We start from the raw sequence: 23,650 nt of genomic DNA, 5'->3' as shown, positions 1-23,650 counted from the left end.
CACAGGATAGTGAATTTACCTAACCCCACTGAATTATGTGCTTTAAAATGGTTAAAATTGTAAATCTGCTTATGTGTATGTTACCATAAAAAAAATTTAGAAATAAGTACCCAAAGCCTTCACACCACTTGTGGTGAGCCTTTTGTTCCTCAGTTGAGATAGTGATAACAGAAATTACTTAGATAATACTTTTTGAAACCTTGGTTGGTAGTGATGGCCAACAGCATCTCCTCTCCCCCTACCCCAACACACATCCACACACACACACAAAATACACTCAATACCCTATCAAATACCTAGAATTATATTTCACAAAGGATTACACAACCAATAATTTCACTAACGATGCAGTTTATATCCTCCCATACTGACAGATAAAAACACATACATTCTCTAAGCACAAAGCTTATCTTCACAAATAACTCTGCTTAAAGACAAAATTTCAATTAATAATCACAATGGGAATTTAGTTATTTAATGCAACTACTAATCTAATGTCATCAACAAAATCTAAGCAGTTTTATCACAAAACCAGGGTTATATTCAGTGGGCATGCATTAATAATCTATACAACTTTAACATTACACCAGAAAATGAATTGAATATATAAAAGTTCCCTTGATTTTTGGTGGTTTTCAAATTTCATGGCACAGATTACAAAAAAAAAAAAACAAAAAAACCTGTAAAAACAGATTTTAAGTATTTTCAATAAAATGGTAAAAAATTGAATATATACCTTTAAGTTTTCATACCGGGCTGAAGATTTAAAACATCAAGCTGGCCCCAATCTGTCAAAACTGACAGATAAATATTTACAATGACTAGACAGACTTTAGTTACAAAGGTACTGGAGGTCTACACCCTCCTATCAAAAACCCTTTAGGGTTAATTTCTCAATGCAAACATGTCTTTTTAAATACTGTGATATATAAACTTGAAAACATACCTAGAGTCTGGAGAGAGATGAAATACAACACACAAGTCAATCTTATTTCTGACCTGTCAAAAAAGCCTTCTGGCTCCCAAACACCCAACATAGTCCCTCAATATAAAAATTAAGAACAGTAGAATGACTTTACCCTACTGGCTGACGTTTTTCTACAGAATTATCTTTCACTACATATCAAAGCAGGGCTCAAGCTCCATTAACCTTCTACAGAGTGTAGTTAGAAGAGCGCCAATTTATAAACTGATGTGGCAACCCCAAAATGATACACTTTTCCAATGGAAACAAACTTTTTTCCATTGTTGTGTGTGCCATGTTATTCTTGAAACTTATGTGGCTACAAATAGGAAAAAAATTAGGGAAGTTCTGAACATATCTTGTACTTTTCATCAAGGCTAAAGTGCAAAATATTTCCATTATCTCTGATATTTTAATGGGAAAAAATCACATATAATAAAGGAAATGAAGTGACAGCAGAATAAAAAAAAAAAGCACTCTCAAATATATACTTGAAGACTATATTTTACTACCAATTTAATTTTTCTTTCTTCAGCAAAATCTGTCAATGAGCCAAGTTCTCACAGAACTTAAGATTTTGTTTGATTCTTTCCAGGACCAGAAATTCCAAAATTACAGGGAAAAAGAATGGAAAAAAAATAACATTGCATGACAATGGACACTAAGTTCATAAAGAACTTCTTTTTAAAATGAGATATTATGGAAGAAAATACCATGAAAAGAATAATCCTATGAGAATTGTTTTTAAGGACAGTAAATTTGAGCCTTGGGTCTTCATGAAGATACTATAGTTTATATAGAAAACTATAAATATACAAGACTCCGGGGGAAAAAAGTCAGAATACATATTTAACATTCTGTATGATTAAAAATCTTTTAAGGGGAGCAGGAAAAGGACAGCCAACTGAATCTTATAAGAATACAGAAACTGAAAAATTCCTGGGTCAAAAGGGTGCTCCAAGTGGAACCACACTTTGTGGGGATAAAAAACCACAAGCAATTTTAGATTTTTTTTTAAAGAAAAGAAAAAAATACTGAATAATTGCAATCCCTTCCAAAAAGGAAATCTTAAATTAAGGGGAAAAGATTTGAATAGCATAAACGAGTCTGGCTCAGAAAGAAAATTGAACAACATATCCAAGATCTGTCCATAAAAGTAATGCCAGTATATCTTTAATATTAAAGAAATAGGTTATAAAAAAGTTCAGTCTCAGAATTGGTTTTTGAAAGCTCATTTGTGCTCCTTTGTAGGTGCGTAGTAAAGTTCCATGGGTTTATTCACTTTCCAGTATTTCTCACTGACCAATTCCAAAGAAAAAGAGCCATTTAGTACCTAAAACAAAAAAGAAAGAAATTATGAAAACTGCACAAACTATAATAATGAAATGAAACTAAAATTGAAGTTCACAGAATCTTTTTATTCAATCTTAGGAATAATTACTTGTCACATAACACTGTGTTACGGTTTTTTACATTATTTATTAGATTCTACCCCACCACTTGCCACTCAGTTGGTCAATGTGCTCCCAGTTTCAACAGCCTATTATTTTAAATACTCACAGTGAACTGGCCACTGGCCGTTGCTATATAAATGGTATACTGCTTCTCACTGGCTGTATCAAGGTTCATCTGGTTTGATTCACCTTTGCTTCGAAGTTCTTCTAAAGCTAACCTCACAGCCAGATACTTGGATAAGTGATCAACAGTGGCGTTACCAGAAGTCTTTATGTATCTAGAAGAATAAATAATTAAAAATTTCATTCCTAGAATATGCCAATGAGAAAAATGTACTTAAATTATGGAACTAATACATTTCTTAAAAACTAAGTAAAATGGAAATGTCTCAATTGTTGACAAAATAGTATCAGAAATCTACTGCTCTACAATCTAAATTTCTTATTGATAGGCACAGAAGAGGGGAAAATAAACACTCAATATCTTACTGTCAGTCTACGAAAGCTTTACCTACCTTATCTTCTGCAAAATATGATATACACGGTGACAAAAATCAAACAAATACACAAAGCACTAAGGGGGAAAAAGGAACAACATATCCCCAAACCTGAATGACCAGAATCTGCTGGCTACAGCAGCAACAGAAACAGAATAGAAGCTAATTTCTTATTGTCTAAGAATTAAAATGTCTTTTTAAGACTAAGCATAGAAATGTTCATTTGGGCTGGGTGTGGTAGCTCACACCTGTAATCCCAACATTTTGGGAGGCTGAAGCGGGTGGATCACTTGAGGTCAGGAGTTCAAGACCAGTCTGGCCAACATGGTGAAACCCCGTCTCTACTAAAAATACAAAAATTAGCCAGGTGTTGTGGCGGGCACCTGTAATTCCAGCTACTCAGGGGAGGCTGAGGCAGAAGACTCGCTTGAACCCGGGAGGCAAAGGTTGTAGTGAGCCAAGATCGCGCCACTGTACTCCAGCCTGGGAGACAGAGCAAGACTCCATCTCAAAAAAGAAAAAAAGAGGCCAGGCATGGTGGCTTGCGCCTGTAATTCCAGCACTATGGGAGGTCAAGGCAGGCAGATCACGAGGTCAAGAGAACGAGACCATCCTGGCCAACATGATGAAACCCTGTCCCTACTAAAAATATAAAAATTAGCTGGGCTTGGTGGCACGAGCCTGCAGTCCTAGCTACTCAGGAGACTGAGGCAGGAGAATCACTTGAATCCAGGAGGCAGAGGCTACAACGAGCTGAGATCACGCCACTGCACTCCAGTCTGGTGACACAGCAAGACTCCATTTCAAAAAAAAAAAAAAGAAAAGTGCACTGAGGATTTCTAAAGCATAATATATCATTCAATCCCTCATTCAATAAATATTTGATGCTTATCTGTACTCAACAGCAGGCAGTGTGCTGGAGATACGGTAGTAAAGTGCCATTCTTGCCAGCATGAGTTTTAGAGCCTATTGGTACTCTAGTATCATTGTTGAGAAATTTGAATGGGCCCCTTTACCTTCTCTACCAAGGAGAGTCATTCCTTTCAGATGTGCAACTTTGGGTGGAAAGCACATGAGGGAGGAAGGAAGAAAACAACAATCTAGACAGCTAGTAACTGAACCCCCGCAATCAATGGGATGACAAATATTGCTCCTACTTCTTACACAAGACTGCCTTTTACCTCCAAAGTAAACATTCTGAATTTAGATAATCTGAAACTAATCCACACACTTACCTCGTCTGTGCACTGTCATCTTTTTCCATAAGTGTGGGATGAGGCCTGAATACTAATTCAATTTCACTAGCACCATCCATTACTGGATCAATTGCCATTGCTGCATTGTTATTATCAAGCTCAAGCCCAGAATCATCAGATGTTTTGGTCCGTTTGTTACTAGGGCCTGCTTCCTGATTGCTATGTGTGGAGGCATTACTACAGTGTGAACTGTCACCATTATCTTCTGCTCCACTACCATTTTCAATCTGTTGTTTCTTGCCTCGCTGCAGTCTAGTCAAGAGGGAAAAAAGGATGCATAAAATTTACTTTTAGGTCTTTAAAGCAACAAATCTGAAACATGTTTGCTACTGAACTTTAGAATTCCAAAACATACTGGTAACTGAATTTGCTCTGAGTTGGATGACATTGTTTCCCACATGTTCCTGAAAGGTCTAAAAAAATCTCTCTCACTCACAGGCAAATATTTAAATAATTTAACAACTGTTTCTATTCACTTAATAATTTTACTGGCCAGGCATGGTGGTTCACACCTGTAAACCCAACACATTGAGAGGCCAAGATGGGAGGAGCTTGAGGCCAGGAATTTGAGACCTGCTTGGCCAACAAAGCAAGATCCTGTCTCTACCAACAACAAAAAACGTTAAGTAGCTGGGGGTGGTGGTGCACCTATTATCTCAGCTACTTGGGAGGCTGAGACAGGAGGATGGCTTGAGCCCAGGAGTTCAAGAGTGCAGTGAACTAGGATCACCCCACTGTACTCTGCCCTGGGTCAGAGTGAAACGCTATCTCTTAAAAATAGTTTTCTTTATTAAACAAAAGACTTTAAGAATTACTTGACAAATCTTTATATTGTGATCATTTTATGTCATGAGGTTACAGGTCTGAAGAAAGGCATGATTCAGATACGAAAATGTAAAAGTTCTTAGGGAAGATATTTATGCCTCTTTAAAGAAATTCTTAAGGAAACAAAATTTAAGAAGAATAGTAAGTACTTTCTCCCTGCTGACCTTCCTCAAACTCAGCTGAGGCAATACAAAATGAATCTGAGGAAAATGCGATGGTACCTAAATAACCAATGTGGATACAGAAGCTGCTCTCTAACAAGCTCAGATACTAAAACTAATTACTGGGCAAGGCACTTTATATATACAATCTTGTTTACTCTTCAAAACAACCTGTCAAAGCAGTTACCATTACTGTCATTTTCTAGTTGAGAAAAGCAAAGAAACTCAGGTACAAGATTAAATAATTTGCCTAAGGTTATACAGCTAGTAAGTGCCAGAGCTAGAGCTAGGATGTGAACCAGACCACATTCTTTCTACCACATTGCCTGCGTCCCTAACTTTATAGATTAAAAAAAAAAGAAGGAATATATGATGAAAAAGAAATATGAAAGAATGCCTTGCATTTGTAAGAATACTGTCATTATGTTTATTGCCAGAACAAGGAAATAACAGTCCAATAGTTAGGAAAGATGCTCAAGAACTCATGCTCCAAAAAAAAAAAAAAAATCCTGCTTGTAAAATTTATAGATCATTGCAAAACTAAGAGGGGATGACCAGTATGTTAAATAACAAACTATGATTCAAAAATATATAAGCACACACAATGGAATATTATTCAGCCCTAAAAAGGAAGGAAATCCTACCACATACAATATGAACAGACATGCTGAGGTCATTTAAGTAATATAAACCAGGCACCAAAGTACAAATACGTAACTTGGTAGCCTATAGTCAAGTAAAAAGAGAAATTAATAATAGTAAATAACAACAACAATAAAAAACCCAGAAGTCCAAACACTGCATGATTTCACTCATGTGAGGTATCTAATGAAGTCAAATTCATGAAACAAAGTAGAATGACAGTTACTGGGAACTGGGGGGAGGGAGAAATGAGGAGTTAGTGCTTAATGGATACAGGGTTTCAATTTTATAAGATGAAAAGAGTTCTGTAGATTGGTTGCACAACACTGAATGTTCAGCCTTGAGGAGCCGATCATTTAAAAAAAAAAAAAAAGAATGTACTTAACACTACTGAACTCTACACTTACAAATGGTTAAGATGGAAAATTCTGTTATATGTCTTTTACCATGACTTTTGCAAAAAAAGGTATGAACAGGCTAAAATAATGGGACGAAAAATTAATAGCACAACATAAAGACGAAAGTATCTTCTAAAATCCACAACTAAAGCAAATTTTAGTTGACCATAAATTACAATGACCTAACAGGTTTATTAAGACTCAATATATTTATTTTTATCCCATATCTCTTTCCAAAACAGGATTGATGTGACAGAGCTACATTAATGTAACTGCAGGTAGCGTTTAAAGAATAATGTTCATATAAAGAACATTAATAATCTATTATATCCTACATTTATCAAATCACATCTATGATACTACATACTGTCCTGAGGATAGCATTTTAAGAATGACACCAATCTTTAGAGTCATATGAGGAACAAAAAAATGAGGAATGTGAATATTAAGCCTTTGGAGGGACACGTACGAACATACATCTATATAAAAGTATTTGAAAAGACAGAAGTAGAATCTGAAATATATGTAAAAGTCAACATAAGCATTTCAACATAAGACAAACGCCACACTGCTGCACACAAGAGACTAATTTTAATTCAATGTAAAGGAAGAACTTAAAAATTCACACATCGATAAATATTTACTGAGCAGCTACTACTTTAAGCCAAGCATGGTTCTAAATAATGGTGTTAATAAGAATCAATGATACTGACACAGTCTCTTCCCTCTTAGGGGTCATATTCTAGTGTAGCAGGTCACACATCAGAGAGTAATACGTGCTATGGGGAAAAAATGAGGCAGGGAGGGTAAGGAATTATAGAGTCCTAGAATGGAAGATGAGAACTTAAGCAGATACCTGCTAAGAAAGTGAGGTAGTGTGCCATGTGGATTATTTGGAAGAAGAGGGTTCCTGAAATAGAGTAGTATAAGTACAAAGGCTCTGAGGCAGAAGAATGTTTGGTAAGTCTGAAGAACGGTAAGGAAGCTTAATAAAGTTGCTAACAAAAGAAAGCAGTGCCTATCACACAGCCCCACCACTAGAAATGTACAAGCAAAACCAAAGGAATATTTGCTAGGAGAGTCCTGCTTTTAGCAAACGGTTAAATTGAACAACCATTAAAGTCCTTCCAACTCTTAGGAATGTAAAATTCTTTTAAAAATAAATACATTTAACATTTAGTACATTATACTTTGGTAAACAGAGTGGTAGGCCAGTTTAATATTCTTAGAATGGAGCACATCTTTTAACCTTTAAGTCAGTGGTTTTTGACCTTGACTACACTACAGAATCATCTATGGAACCTTAAAAGCAGAAATGCCTGGACCCTGATTACTGGGACGGGGATGATGCCTACAAGTTTTCTGAGTAAGTGTGATGTTCAGCCAAGACGAAAACCACTAGACTGAGATGGGGCTTTACTATTATCTCCTTCTATGGAAAATAATGATTCTCCTTGAGGCCTGAATAAATCAGACGATAATGTCAGAGAGGAAAAGAAGATGAGGGTAGGGAAAATGCCCACCTTATATAGGGTCTTAGAAACCATCATTAAAGTCTTGGTTTTTAGCCTGAATCTGAATGTGAATAGAAGTTATTAGAGGGCTCTGAGCAAAGGAAAACCATGATCTTCCTTTCAATTTAACAGTATCTCTGGCTGCTGTGCTGAGAATAGACTATGTAGGAGTAAGCACGGGAAGTAGAAAAACCAGTTGGGAACTTATTTCAATACATCAAATGAAAGACTGTTGTGGCCTGAATGAATCTGGATATACTATGGAGAAAGCAAAAGGTATTTATTTATTTACAGATTGGAATACAGGATGTATGAAAGAGATTTAAAAGTGACTCCAAGGCCGGGTGTGGTGGATCACGCCTGTAATCTCAGCACTTTGGGAAGCCGAGGCGGGTGGATATCAGGAGGTCAGGAGTTCGAGACCAGCCTGGTCAATATGGCGAAACCACGTCTCTACTAAAAAATACAAAAATTAGCCAGGTGTGGTGGCATGCGCCTGTAGTCCCAGGAGCTGAATGAAGCAGGAGAATCGCTGGAACCCAGGAGGCAGAGGTTGCAGTGAGCCAAGATGGTGCCACTGCACTCTGGCCTGGGTGACAGAGCAAGACTCCTTCTCAAAAAAAAAAAACCAACTCTAAAGTTTCTGGCTTAAGCAAGTATAATGATGGAGTTGCCATCACCCAAAATGAGTAAGAATGAAGAGAAGTAGGGAGTAAGTTAAGTATTCATCATGTTAAGTTTGAGATGCTTATTAGATACCCATAAGGAGATGTGTCTAAAATTCAGGTAAGTCCAGGCTGGCTGTATAAATTTGGGAGTCATCAGCATACAGATGGTAAATAAAACCATAAAACTGAGTAAGATAATATGGAGACAGATTTTGACAGAAACAAACACTGGTCTCTGGGACACACCATCTTTAACAGTTAGGGAAATTGAAATAAAAAGTACAAAAGAAACAAGTAAAGGAACAGTTAATGACATACAAAGGGAACCAAGAAACAATGGCCTCCTGAAAGCCAGGTGAAGAAAATTATTTAAAGAGAAGGGAGAAATTAATTGTGTCAAATGCTGCTAAGTAAGACGAGGTCTGAGAATCAACCATTAGATGGCACAATGAAGAGATCACTAATAGATAACAGCAATATGATGGGTTGGTGAGGATGAATGTCTGATTGGAGGAGGTTCATAAAAGAATGGGAAAAGAATTGGAGATACAACTCTTTCAAGGAATTTTGCTTAAAAAGAAGAGGAGAAATAGAATGGTAAGTTGAGAAAAAAGTAAGTACAAGAGAGATTCTAGTATTTTAAATGAAATACCCTATTATGCCTGGAGGCATGTATTATACCTGCATGAAAAGTAATCATGCAGTACAACTATTTGTTACTGTATTTTAACTTTTTCAAAAAGTAAATTTAATTGTTAATAAAGTATTCAGAAAAATAGCTACCCTCTCTGACCCTCTTTCCCATATACCTGTTCATGGCCTGTATCTTCAGTCCTTCCTCAATGCTGTGACTGAGTGCTTGCTGATTATTGTGCTTGTTGATCCTGGCTAATACTCTCTCTTGATGAGCTTCATACTCATCACGACTTGGATAAATTTTGCTGATGAGTGCATCAAAGTTTGGGTCTGGCCTTAGTGATCTTTTGGAAACTAGTTTTTTCCGACAGGTAGGACATTCTTTGTTGCTAAATAAAAGGAGGGGAAAGCAAATGTAAACAATGCTAGTATCTTTGGACTAAAACAAAAATATCTGGCTTCTGGATATTCACGTTAATTCCAATACCTTTAATAAGTCACAGAAATGTAAACCAATTAACCTGAATTTCCTTGAAACTCTGACTAGTGGGTAAGCAAGATTCTGGAAACCTCAAACACTCTACACCACTTGTCAAAAGAAAAAATTTGAGTATTTCCAAAGATAATTTATAAATAACCATCTTAGAAATAAAAATCTATTCTCTTCTAATTTAAATTTCCCCTTTCCAATATCCATGCTTTGCAAGGAAAAAATACCCACTAATATATATGTCAATTTATATGTAATAAATTATTTTATTGAAATAATACTTTAGTAAGTATAGTATTTTATACACTTAAGTGGAAAAATCATGGTTTTACGCTTTGTAATTTCCTCAAAACAAATACTCATCCTATGAAGTGTCTAAAAATCAGTGATTTCAATACAAAGATTTTCCTACAATTAAAACTTACACTTCAGAAAGATTTCTAGTTCTCAAACACTTATAGAAAATGTATTTCTCGGCTGGGTGCAGTGGCTCACGCCTGTAATCTCAGCACTTTGGGAGGCCAAGGCAGGTGGATCACGAGGTAAGGAGTTCGAGACCAGCCTGACCAACACGGTGAAACTCCCCCTCTACTAAAAATAGAAAAATTAGCCAGGCCTGGTGGCACATGCCTGTAATCCCAGCTACTCAGGAGGATGAGGCAGGAGAATCGCTTGAACCCAGGAGGTGGAGGTTGCAGTGAGCCAAGATCGTGCCACTACATTCCAGCCTGGGTGAGAGTGAGACTGAAGGGAAAGGGAAAGGGAAAGGGGAAGGGGAAGGGGAAGGGAAGGAGAAAGGGGAAAGGAGTAAGACGAAAGAGGAAAGAAGAAAAAGAAGAAAGGAAAGGAAATGTATTTCTCAGCTAGGTGCAGTGACTCATGTCTGTAATCCCAGCACTTTGGGAGGCCAAGGCGGGTAGATCACCTGAGGTCGGGACTTCAACATGCTGAAACCTGGCCAATGTGTTGAAACCCCGTCTCTAGTAAAAATAATTTAAAAAATTAGCCGGCCATGGTGGCACAAGCCTGTAATCCCAGCTACTCTGGAGGCTGAGGCAGGAAAATCGCTTGAAACTCCAGGAGGCGGAGGTTGCAGTGAACCAAGATTGCACCACTGCAGCACTCCAGCCTGGGCAAGAGCAAAACTCTGTCTCAAAAAAAAAAAGACAAAGAAAAAGTATTTCTCAAACCCTGGAAAGCATTTTCATGGTAAATTTAAGTACCTAGTATAATAACTCTTCTCAACATACCCACTTCTAAGGGCTGTGATGATGCAGTCTGCACAAAAACGATGTAAACACTCCTTCGTAGTCATGGTGTTCTTCAACATATCCAAACAAATTGGGCACATTAATTCACTGTGTAGACTTCGAGGTGAAACCACAATTTCTAAGCCATCTGTTATTGCCTCCTGTAAAAGAGTCACTTCAAAATTAAAAGCTACTTAATTTTTTATTATGGACAAGCTCAAACATGCAAAAATACTGGAAATGGTAAAAACAAACATATATGTACCCATCACCCAGCCACTGCCATTGTCAACTCACAGCTAATTTTGTTTTGGCTATAATCGCCTATAGCTTCCCTCAGCCCCACCACCACTATATTATATAAATGCTCTTACTTTAATGCTAAAGATAACATACTCAAGTATTTAAAAGTTTATTATTGGGAAATTAGCCTGGTATAATAAAAAAAACATTGAATTTGGAATCATATACCTTAGGTTAGATCTAGTTCTAGTCAAATTAACTAGCTTAGTCTAAATAATTATTTAACATTGCTTTCTTACCTGCAAAATGAGAAAGTTAGGGCTAAATTAACCCTTAGAAAACATCCATCTTCAAAAGTTACACCATTTTCACAATAAATTATATGTTTCATGCTATTAAAATAAGATTCCAATAAAAGTGTCTCTAGTTTATAAAGAGCTTAATAGAATTTCATTTTAAAATACTTTTGAACCCCGAAAATTATTTTCCACAGAGCAATTTTATACAAAGTAGTCAGCTTCTCACACTAACCCAGAAGCTGATTTATACCAGAATATATCCAAAGTATAAAATGTATTGCTATATCTAACTGTCATGCCTAAATATGTTTCTCTCCAAAATGCATCTGGAGTTCCAATGTAAAATTTCAGGACTTATCTCCCCTGCTGTAGAGTGATTAGTGAATCCTACTTGGTTCACTACCCTCTCCACAAGCTGGCAGTGACAACATAGATTACTCAGCTCTAAAGCCACCAGTATCAACTCCTATGGATTGAGGAGAGTTCTAGTATGGTGAGAATTGTAAAGCAAGATGCAGGTATAAGTAAGTGGCTTTCAATAGGTTCCTGTGCTTCCTGTTTCCACTGGCAGTCCATCATACTTGTGCTTTCTTTATATGGTCAAAGATGGATTATTCCATAAGAAAAACATAGAAACTATAGCTATTATTCATAAAGGGCTCAAGTATTAATAAAATATGCTTGTGAGGTTTCAGCCTCTCTATATAAATATACATAAATACACAAATATGAATATATATAAATATGAAATAAAAAATTTCCTTTTTCCCTTAGTTTAACACTTAGACAAACTTGATTAAGGAAATTATCACTCAGAGTATATCGATGACCCAGAGAGTAATCCAGTCGGTTCTCCTCTGCCTCTTTAGAACATGCCTAACAAAATCCTAGCCCTGGATAAATTCAACCATCTATGTTCTCCGCCAGGGCTGTACTTGTGCAGATATGTAGCACTGTAGGGGAAGAGAAAAAGGGAAAACCACCTTTGTATAACTAAAAATTTCACCAGCCTCATATGGGTGTTTAACACTGCTCAGCAACTGGTTAATCTAACAAACTCGCTTTTCCTTTCTATAGATTATTTTACACCTTTTCTTCTATCTGCTGACCTTTTCCCATCTTCACGTTCGATAAACTATCTTACCTCAATTTATTGAGGTATTTCATTAAAAGAGAGTTCCTTCATTTCCTCTGTATGAAATCTATACATCATCATCTATCTCTCTTGTTACAAGGAGAAACTACACCTTGTCCTATCAAAGGTATATTCCTTTGTACCCTCTCAAAGAGATTCTTCTTTTGATTATTCTATCTGCTCTCTGATTTCAGCAATCTCTCCTTCTCCATTGAATCAGCCTAACAGATTAGAGTCTCAGCTTGGGCTGCAGCATAGTAAAACATGAATGATGCATCCTAGAGCTGTGCAAGGGGAGAGAGAAGACGGGCACTCTACCTCCAGTTTTTTTTTTTTTTTTTTTGAGATGGAGTTTCACTCTTGTTGCCCAGGCTGGAGTGCAATGGTGTGATCTCAGCTCACTGCAAACTCCACCTCCCAGGTTCAAGCGATTCTCCTGCCTCAGCCTCCCGAGTAGCTGGGATTACAGGGGCCCACCACACCCAGCTAATTTTTTGTATTTTTAGTAGAGACAGGGTTTCACCATGTTGGTCAGGCTGGCCGCAAACTGCTTACCTCAGGTGATCCACCGGCCTCAGCCTCCCAAAGTGCTGGGATTACAGGTGTGAGCCACTGTGCCCGGCCTCTATCTCCATCTTATAAACACAATTGAAAACTCAATTTCACATTGGTCTCCAGTTTTTACTCCATTTCTCGGCTCCCCTGCATAGCTGAATTTCTCTGAAGAACTGCCTATTCATCTTTCGTCACTTCTACCCTCCCCTTACTGGGCCATATATATATATAATTATCATACCCTTGATTCATCGTGTGAACCAATGATGAGAATGCACCATGATTCCATTCAACCCTCAACCTGGTACAATCTACTCAGGTGAGCTTGCTCTTGTCAAGGTCACCAAGTATATACAGTCGACCCTTGGTATCCATGGGGGGTTGGCTCCAGGAACTTCCACAGATATCAAAATCCTTGGATGCTCAAGTCCCTTATAAGTTAGGCATATTCTTCCATGTACTTTAAATTAGGAGTCCCAACCCTCAGGCCATGGACAGGTACTGGCCTTTTAGAAACCAGACCACACAGCAGGAGGTGAGCAGCAGGCGAGGAAGCATTACCGCCTAAGCTCCGCCTCCTGTCAGATCAGTGGTGGCATTAGATTCTCATAAGAGTCCGAACCCTATTGAGAACTGAACACACAAGGGAGCTAGACTGCATGCTCCTTATTAGAATCTAATGCCTGATGATCTGAGATGGTGCAGTTTCATCCTGAAACCATCCACCACCCAACCACCCCCAATCCATGGAAACATGTCATCCATGAAAATGGTCCCTGGGGACTGCTACTTTAAATCATCTCTAAATTACTTGTAATACTTAATACAATGCCCGTACAGCACCTCATTTGCATGGATTCAACATAATACTTAGCACATGGAAAATTCAAGTTTTGGGTTTTGGAATTTTGTGAAATTTTTTTTTTCCTGAATTTTTCAATTGTGGCTGCTTGAATCCACAGATGCAGAACCCCATATATGTGGAGGACCAACTTTATTGTCAACTCTAATTTACACTTGTCTAACCTTCACCTTATTCAGCCTGTCACTAGTGTTAAACACTTTAACTATGTCCTCCTTGAAATACTTCCTTTGGCTTTTTTTTTTTTTTTTTTTTTTTTGAGACAGAGTTTCGCTCATGTTGCCCAGGCTGGAGTGCAATGGCGCAATCTCAATCTCAGCTCACCACAACTTCCGCCTCCCAGGTTCAAGCGATTGTCCTGCCTCAGCCTCCCAAGTAGCTGCAACTACAGGCGCCTGCCACCACACCTGGCTAATTTTGTATTTTTAGTAGAGATGGGGTTTCTCCATGTTCGTAAGGCTTCCTTTAGCTTTTAAATCCCTCCCCTCTCAGACTCCTGTTTTTCCTTCCTTTTCTCTGGATGTTCCTCTCAGTCTCCTTCACTGGCTCCTTGTCCATTACCTAATTTCTAAATATTGAAGCAGCTCTGGATGAAGTTATAGGTCCTCTGCTCATCTCTCTGGATGATTTTATCCATTCCTATTGCTTAAAATGTGCTTGCTGTCAATCCCTAAAATTTTATATTTAGTCCAGACTAATATAAAAATCATCTCTAGTTGGCATCTCTGCCTGCCTGTTGTATAGGAATCTCGAAATTAATCCAATGTTAAGCATGTTTATTGCCTTCAAACCTGCTCCTCCCCTAGTCTTTGCCATCATCTCAAAACAGTCTTCCTTGGTGCCTTATCGGTACTTATTACAGCAAGGAGGACTTGCCCAACTTTCTACAACTTCTCGCATGTGAATTTTATAGATATTTACTTTTTCAATGTCTGTAAAGTCCATGGTTGGTGCTACATCTGTTTTACTCACCACTGTTTACCCAGTATCTACCACAAAAGCTTGTATAGAATATTCAGATTATTTGTTCAATCAATGAATAAAGTGTTAGCAAACATACAGAAGTCAGGAATGATTGAATATAAATTTATTATTACTGTATGTTCTATTTAAGTTTTCATGTTCTAAAAATGTATCCCAGTTTACACGTCTCATATGCCCTTTGGCAGTCATCTTAGTCATTACCTGAGGTGTTCGTTGTAACTCATATAAACTGAGTTCCCATGTTTTGCTTAATGGTTGAGTTCCGTTTGTCTGCACGGCCTGAGACATTGCTGGAAATAAAAAAGAGAGAAAAACAATTTTAGTATTTGGAAGGGAAGTGCTATAGTCTGAATGTATGTGTCCCACCAAAATTCCTATGTTGAAATCTAATCTCAATGCAGTAATATTAACAGGTGGGGACTTTGGGAGGTGATCAGGTTATGAGGGCCCCACCCTCATGAATGAAATTAGTGCCTTTATAAAGGAGGCTTGATGGAAACTTTTGGCCCTTCCAGCATGTTCGGACACAGAGAAGCAGCTATAAGGAATAGGCCCTCACCAGACGCTGCATCTGCTGGTGCCATGATCTTGGAATTCCCGGTCTCCATTACATAATACATTTCTGAGGCTTATAAATTACCCAGCCTAAAGTATTTTGTTATAGCAGGCCAAATGGATTAAGACAGGACGTAAATCTCAAAACTGATTTTTAGTAATTGTTAATCTTGAGAATAAAAACAAATTATTCACTGGTTCTCAAAAATTAAAAAGAAGAAAAACTCAAGAATCTTTTACTCTTGTAAATATGAACTACTTGACAGTAAAAGCCTACTACTGACTTCCTAAGAGCTGGCATACAGGAAGTACTTAACATATCAAAAGTGCTTAACTACTACTGAATATATAGAAGATTGTCTTAACCCAAAACAATAAATATTTTTTTTTTTTTTTTGAGACGGAGTCTCACTCTTTCGCCCAGGCTGGAGTGCAGTGGCTGGATCTTAGCTCACTGCAAGCCCCACCTCCCAGGTTTACGCCATTCTCCTGCCTCAGACTCCCGTGTAGCTGGGACTACAGGCGCCCGCCACCTCACCCAGCTAGTTTTTTGTATTTTTTAGTAAAGACGGGGTTTCACCGTGTTAGCCAGGATGGTCGCGATCTCCTGACCTCGTGATCCGCCCATCTCGGCCTCCCAAAGTGCTGGGATTACAGGCTTGAGCCACCGCACCCGGCCTAACAATAAATATTTTTATGAAATTTACAGTCATAGAACTTAGAACTAAATCAGGAAAATTTCAGATTCTTCAGCATAGCTATCTAGTCTAACGCTGCCCAAGTTAAAATATCTACTTTATAGCACTTTAAACCACTAGTCATTCTACCTCTATTTTCACAGCTTCACTCATGAAAAATTACCTTCAGAAAGCTCTTCCTAATGTTGAGACCCAACCTGCTACCTATTCATCCTATAGCTGTCCTCTGAGGACAAACTAATAATAATAATTAGTCTATAATTTTTCTACATGATAGTCTTTCAAACATTGGGAAAATGGTATCACATCCCACCTGATTTTCCTTTCCTTTTGGATAAATATCCTAGTTCCTCCTATTGTTCCCCATTTGACACCATTTCAAAGTCTCCTCACCACTCTGATTAACTCCGCCTCCTTTCCTGATATAAATGAACTGAACAGCATAAGACCAACTTCTCTGCTTGTCTTTGAGTAGGGGGACAACTAGTATAAATGTGGGAAAGAGGGTTGTAGATAAAAAACTCACTCCTGTGGGGCACAGAAAATGAAGTGACCCCAGTCATCCAAATATTTAGTAAATATCTATCACTAGTCAAGCAGAACTGCCCCCAGGGTCCTTGTCTAGAAGGAAATGCATGCAAATAGCTCAACTACAATCCATAAGAAAAAGTCTAAGACAAAGTCTAAGCAGGTATATAGACAAAAATAAATGGAATTATAGAGGTGGATTGGGGAATTTAAGGAGTTAAGGAGGCTTTGGCAGAGATGAAATAAACCTTAAAAAGAAAGGCATTATCAATCCAACAGAGTTTAAAGGAAAAAAAAATAAATATATTAATAGAGATTACTACAGTGGAATGGAAGTATAAAAGAGGGTTCTAAGCAAATTACAGCACCATGTATGGGCATGCTTGTGATTGGAAGATATTAAAAGTTTTAAACAGGGGCAGGTGTGGCGGCTCACGCCTGTAATCCCAGCACTTTGGGAGGCCGAGGCAGGCAGATCACCTGAAGTCAGGAGTTCGAGACCAGCCTGGGCAACATGGTGAAACTCAGTCTCTACTAAAAATACAAAAATTAGCCAGGTGTGGTGGCGCGCGTCTGTAATCTCAGCTATGCGAGAGGCTGAGGTAGGAGAATCACTTGAACTTGGGAGGCGGAGGTTACAGTGAGCTGAGATCGCACCATTGCACTCCAGCCTGGGCGACAAAGTGACACTTAGTCTCAAAAAAGGAAAAAAAAAAAGGTTTAAACAGGAGAGTAACATGATCAAATCATTCACAAAAACTCAAGTAGTACAGAAGGTAGAAGACTAGAAAGCAACTAACAATAAAATCAGTGAGAGAAAGTTGTTAAAAACCTGTATGATATTAACTATCTGAACTAAAGCAATTAAACATGGACAGAGAGTCAATTAGAACACTAAGTGATATACAAGACACTGGTATTAAGAAAGAAGGGTCAAATATGGCTCTGCGAAAGCAACCATTTTTTATTGCGAACACAAAAGAAAAGTATGCATTAGAAGAGCAGTACAGTTGCTACACACACTGAGTTCAGTTACTCACGGACCACTAAGGTAGAGTGGTCCAGTAGATGGTGGGGGCAAAAAAAAATTCCCATGCTTCCCTGAAGACACAACATGTCCCTCATTCCTGTACTCTGGAGCTAACGGTTAACAGACTGGCAATCACAGAGTTTGATTATTCAGTCATAGGCCCTAGTTACCATTTTATAAGTATTATTAGACACCTACTATGGCAACCCTCTCTTGTGAATCAAAGTGAAAGCTGCAAGCTTCTCCTGGTAGAATTCCTGCTATATGCATTATTATTATAATCTTAAATTATTGCACTTAGTAGGCACAATTTCTCCAAGGATGATTTCTAGTTACCTCAGCTATTATGAAGAATTTGGGGCACATCAAAGATAATACAGCTCAGAGAAGCTCTAGAAAGGAAAGGGGAAAAAAAGTACCAAATATACAATGGCCTTTTGTGACCAGCATGCCAAGGTCTCAAAATAAAACTGACTTGAAAACAGCATCCCTAGAAGATTCTCTTGCTAAAGTCAGAAGGGGGAAACAAAACCCCTCAAACTATCTGAAACGTGCCCTCCTTATGCATCTAACATTATCATGCTTTACCATCACCATCAGCATATATTCCTTTTGTTCTTCTCTATCGCCTCCCCCAAAATCCTAAATGAACTATCCTTTCCCAAGGTCTCCTCCCCCAAAACAACCAATGACCTAATACTCATTTAAAATTGCTACAATGCTGCTTCTAGTGGTAAGCCAACAGAAACTGAATTAAGGCATGGTTTAAGGCTAACAGTTAAAGCCAACAGATAGCTAGAAGAAGACTTAAGGACTGGGGAGGAACAGTGGCTCACAGGACTGCTTGAGGCCAGGAGTTCAAGACCAGTCTGGGCAACATAGCAAGATGCCATCTCCACACAAAAAAATTAAAAATTAGGTAGGTGTGATGTTGTGTGCCTATCATTCTACACACTTTGGAGGCTAAGGCTGGAAGATGGCTTGAGCCCAGGAGTTTAAGGTTTTAGTGAGGTACGATTGTGCCACCGCACTCCAGTCTGCAACAGAGTGAGACCCCGTCCTTTTTTTTTTTTTTTTTCCCCCAAGGAAAAGACATTGGAAAAAAAAAAAAAAGGGGGGGGGGGGGGGCGGGCAGGCACAGTGGCTTACACCTGTAATCCCAGCCCTTTGGGAGGCCGAGACAGGTAGATCACTTGAGTCCCAGAATTTGAGACCAGCCTGGGCAACACAGCAAAATCCCCTCTCTATAAAAAATACAAAATGTTAGCCAGGAGTGGTGGCACACACCTGGAGCCCCAGCTACTCAGGAGGCTGAGGCTGTAGTGAGCTGAGATCACACCACTGCACTCCAGCCGGGGCAACAGAGTGAGCTCAGGTCTCAAAAAAATATATATATATATACACACACACACACCTAATAATAGTGACTAGAGTAAGAAAAAGAGTTGGCCTGTAGTCGCAGCTACTCAAGAGTCTGAAGCAGGAGGACTGCTTGAGCCCAGGAGTTTGAGGCTGTAGGAGAGACCCTGTGTGGGAAGGGAGAGGGAAGGAGACAGAAAGTGAAGAGTGGAGGGGAGAGACATGAGAAATTGCCATCAAGACTTTATACTGTGGAACAGACCCAAAGTTAATATAATAAAAACCCTGGCTGTCTTCTTGTTCATAAGCTAAAACATAAAATACAGGACTTATAAAATTAAAAAAAAAAATTAAAATGGAAAATTGCAAATTTGGATAATCTCCAATATGTAGCTGAAAACATTCAAAGAACCTGAGAAAACTGACAAAATACAAACTAAAACATACAACCCTTCGAATAAACCTAGCTATCAAAATAATTTTTACAAATCAAAACATATTGTATCCTCTAAGAATTAAAGACCTACTTATAAGATATTAGTAGACAAAGCAAGCAGAAAAATAAGAGGCTTTGTTCCATATTAGCAAACAAAGCAGCAGGGGAAAAAAACAATGGCCAGAGTCTATCCAATGATGCTGCTTTGAAGATGACTCTAGTTGTTGAATTTGAGGTGAACCATGTATAAATATAGATGGCCAGCTTCTATGTAGATATTAGGCTAGTGCAAATTAATCGTGGTTTTTGCATTGTTGGAATTCACTATTTGATACTGGAATATATTCTTCAATGTGGTTATTATACATCATTTTAATAGGCATTTCTCACTTTATTTTTTTTTGCTAATGAGTTATTACTTGCTGTTTATGTTTAGACTATGGAAATGGAGTTTGACAAAAAACAAATCTGAGTGATTTTCTTATTCGAGTTCAAAATGGTTTGTGAAGCACTGGAGACAACTCTCAACATCAACAATGCATTCCACCCAGGAACTGCTAATGAACATACAGGGCAGTGGTGGTCCAAGAAAGAAGTTCTACAGGACGAGTGCGGTGGCTCACGCCTATAAACCCAGCACTTTGGGAGGCCAAGGAGGGTAGTGGATTACCTGAGGTCAGGAGTTCAAGACCAGCCTGGCCAACATGGCAAAACCCTGTCTCTACTAAAAATAAAACATAAAAACAATTAGCCAGGCATGCTGGCATATGCCTGTAATCCCAGCTACTGGGGGGCTGAGGCAGGAGGATGGCTTGAACCTCGGAAGCAGAGGTTGCAGTGAGCCGAGATCGTGCCACTGCACTGCAGCCTGGGAAACAGAGTGAGACTCTGCCTCCAAAAAAAAAAAAAAAAAAAGTTCTGCAAAGGAGACAAGAACCTTGAAGACGCAGAGCATAGTGACCAGCCATCGCAAGTTGACAACGACCATCTGAGAACAATCATACAAGCTGATCCTCTTATAACTACACTAGAAGTTACCAAAGAACTCAACGTCTACCATTCTATGGTCGTAGCATTTCAAGCAAACTGGAAAGGTGAAAAACCTCAGTAAGTGGGTGTCTCAAGAGCTGAGCGAAAATCAAAAACAGCACCATTTTTAAGTGTTGTCTTCTCTTATTCTACGCAACAACAATAAACCATTTATCCATTGGATTGTGACTTGTGACGAAAGTGGATTTTATTTGGTAACTAGTGATGACCCGCTCAGTGGATGGACTGAAGCACTTTCAAAGTTCCAAAGCACTTCCCAATGGCAAACTTGCACCCAAAAAAAAGTCATGGTCACCGTCTGGTGGTCTGCTGCCGCTACAGCTTTCTGATCCACTACAGATGCCGGCAAAACCATTACATCTGAGAACTATGCGCAGCAAATAGATGAGATGCACTGAAAACGGCAATGCCCGCAGCTGGCATTGATCAACAAAAAGGGCACAATTCTTATCCACAACAGTGCTCAAATGCACGTCACACAACCAACGCTTCAAAAGTTGAAGGAGGCCAGGCACCGTGGCTCACATCTGTAATCCCAGCACTTCGGGAGGCTGAGGCAGGTGGTCACCTGAGGTCAGGAGTTCGAGACCAGCCTGGCCAACATGGTGCAACTCCCCATCTCTACAAAAAATACAAAAATTAGTCAGGCGTGGTGGCACACACTTGTAATCCCAGCTACTCAGGAGGCTGAGGCAGGATAATCGCTTGAACCCAGGAGGCAAGAGGTTGCAGTGAGCCAAGATTGCACCACTGCACTCCAGCCTGGGAAACAAGAGCGAAACTCCACCTAAAAAAAAAAGTTGACAGAATTAGGCTACAGTTTTGCCTCATCCACCATATTCATCGGACCTCTTGCCAACCAACTACCACTTATTCAAGCATCTCGACAATTTTTTGCAGGGAAGACACTTCCATAACTAGCATGATGCAGAAAATACTTTCCAAGAGTTCACTGAATCCCAAAGCATAGATTTTCACACTACAGGAATAAACACATTTATTTCTCATTGGCAAAAATGTGTTGACTGTAATGGTTTCCATTTTGATTAATAAAGATGTGTTTGAGCCTAGTTATGATGATTTAAAATTCACAGTCCAAAACCGCAATTACTTTTGTACCAAACTAACACACGTGCCATTATTTCTAACATATATCCTACTACAACAGAAAAAATCTTTCAGAGAACCAAAACTACTCAGGAGGAATTTCTAAAAATCCATTGGAGGAATTTCTAAGAATTCCAAATGCTAACCCATGTCCCAACCTGTAACTGTTACCCTAGGACCAATTATAAGCAGAACACTCCTTCTGTCTACCGAACACTACCCTGGAAAATTAATAGGAACTATCAAATAAAATATTCTGAAGTATTATACTTCTAGAGATACTAGTTATCCTGCACATAACCAAATTATATATGATTTGGATATCTGTACTCCTGTGGCAAATAAGACTTAGGAGTGATTGACAAGTTAGCTGCACTTCCAGAATTTCCTGGTACCATTTGGAAAAACTACAATCTTCATGACTTTGCAGAATTTTCTAGTTCTTCCTTATCTTTCTGTTAAGTCTGTATTACAGTAATATGTTCTCTGGTATCTACAGTCTTACATACTACCACATGGATACTATCTTACCAGATAGTATAGCAGGTGATCCTGAGACCAAAAATAGGGGCAAAGTTTCGCAGACTGCCAAAATCATTATCTCAATTCTTATGAACATGTCACTGAACAGATACACTCTTTGAGAATTAGTGTCTCTTTGCTTTAGATCCGTATACATCTTCATTTAAATTTAATTTAAATTCACCCTGCCCCAAAATTGTATTTAATCTTTCCTCTTCTGTTTAGTGAGAAACTACATTTCTGCCTGTGGTTCCCCCTTGCCCAAACCAAGAATGTGAAATACATTTAGCTTCTGCTTTTCAGATCTCAATGAAAAGTGATTTCAATGAACAATATTTGAGAGTCACCTATGTATAGATACTAACATATACACAGAGTAGAGAAAGAGGAAAAGAACAAGAATGGGTGACCAAGATACAGTCTGAAAAGCTGAAGAGTAGAGTGGAAGCCAGCAAAGAAGATACGAAGTGAGGTGCCACACAAAATGAGCTTAAGGATTTTTTCCAGTGACAAGAATGTGCTCCCTAGACCACGACAGCCTAAATATCTTTGTCACACAACAGAACAAGATCTAGGTCTACCAGGGGCCTACCAAAAGACAAAATTGTAACAAGTTTAAGGACACAATTGGCTTTTTAAAATTTTTTTAAGACAGAGTTTCGCTCTTGTCGCCCAGGCTGGAGTGCAGTGGCGCGATCTTGGCTCACTGCAACCTCCACCTACCTCCTGGGTTCAAGCCAATTCTCCTGCCTCAGCCTCCTGAGTAACTGGGATTAAAAGGCGCCCACCACCACGCATGGCTAATTTTTGTACTTTTAGCCAGGCTGGTCTCAAACTCCTGACCTCAGGTGATCTGCCCACCTCAGCCTCCCAAAGTGCTGGGTTACAGGCATGAGCTACCACGCCTGGCCCACAATTGGCTTTTATTTGGTCTCCTGGAATTGGACAACATCTCATTTTATAAAATAAAATGACTTCCAATGAGAGGAGAGGAGGTTGGCTTTAAAAGAAGAAAAAGGCTGAAGAAAGCAGAAACAGTACAAAAAGCAGACTGGTTGTTTCAAAGATGCTTTCCTTTAAAAGGTTAAAACAGGGACTTCCTTATTACGAAGACTCAGGTTGACTATAAACTCCTATTTTTTAGAAAACTGGCCTATTTCCAAGTTTGATTATGTGGCACTTAGCACAAGTGACTCCATTCTGGTTTGTTCTGATCTGGTGGGGTCCAGAGAAAGAGGCTAGTCTAGAACAATGGCCTCCCATAAATGTTTCACAGGCCCAATTTCCAATTACAGCTCATTAATTATACTTCTGAATAAAAAATATATCTCTAATAAAAATATAAAAAATTAGCCGGGCATAGTGGCATCCGCCTGTAGTCCCAGCTACTTGGGAGTCTGAGGCAGGAGAATTGCTTGAAGCCGGGAGACAGAGGTTGAGACAGCGGTTGCAGTGAACCGAGATTGCGCCACTGCACTCCAGCCAGGGCAACAGAGTGAGACTCCACCTCAAAAAAAAAAAAAAAAAAAAAA

At 38.8% G+C, this 23,650-nt stretch overlaps 1 protein-coding gene across 2 annotated transcripts in view; it reads right to left on the bottom strand.

Moving 5' to 3' along the window:
* Positions 1-334: 334 nt before the first annotated feature.
* Positions 335-23,650, bottom strand: part of RNF2 (ring finger protein 2) — a 55,680-nt gene continuing 32,364 nt past the window's right edge. The window contains exons 2-7 of one of the 2 annotated variants that reach the window (XM_023203444.2): positions 15,035-15,123; positions 10,756-10,916; positions 9,189-9,404; positions 4,151-4,423; positions 2,525-2,696; positions 335-2,297 (exon numbers count right to left, since the gene is read on the bottom strand). In XM_023203444.2, the coding sequence (XP_023059212.1) occupies positions 2,196-2,297; positions 2,525-2,696; positions 4,151-4,423; positions 9,189-9,404; positions 10,756-10,916; positions 15,035-15,121 (1,011 nt within the window). In that variant the 5' untranslated portion in view covers positions 15,122-15,123 and the 3' untranslated portion in view covers positions 335-2,195. The remainder of the gene's footprint in view (positions 2,298-2,524; positions 2,697-4,150; positions 4,424-9,188; positions 9,405-10,755; positions 10,917-15,034; positions 15,124-23,650) is intronic. The other variant, XM_023203445.2, reaches the window with a different exon arrangement.

The sequence above is a fragment of the Piliocolobus tephrosceles genome, chromosome 1 (assembly GCF_002776525.5).
Source record: "Piliocolobus tephrosceles isolate RC106 chromosome 1, ASM277652v3, whole genome shotgun sequence".
Classification (NCBI taxonomy): Eukaryota; Metazoa; Chordata; class Mammalia; order Primates; family Cercopithecidae; genus Piliocolobus; species Piliocolobus tephrosceles.
Note: the sequence above shows the minus strand (reverse complement) of the source record. Positions and strands in the feature narration are given on the sequence as shown.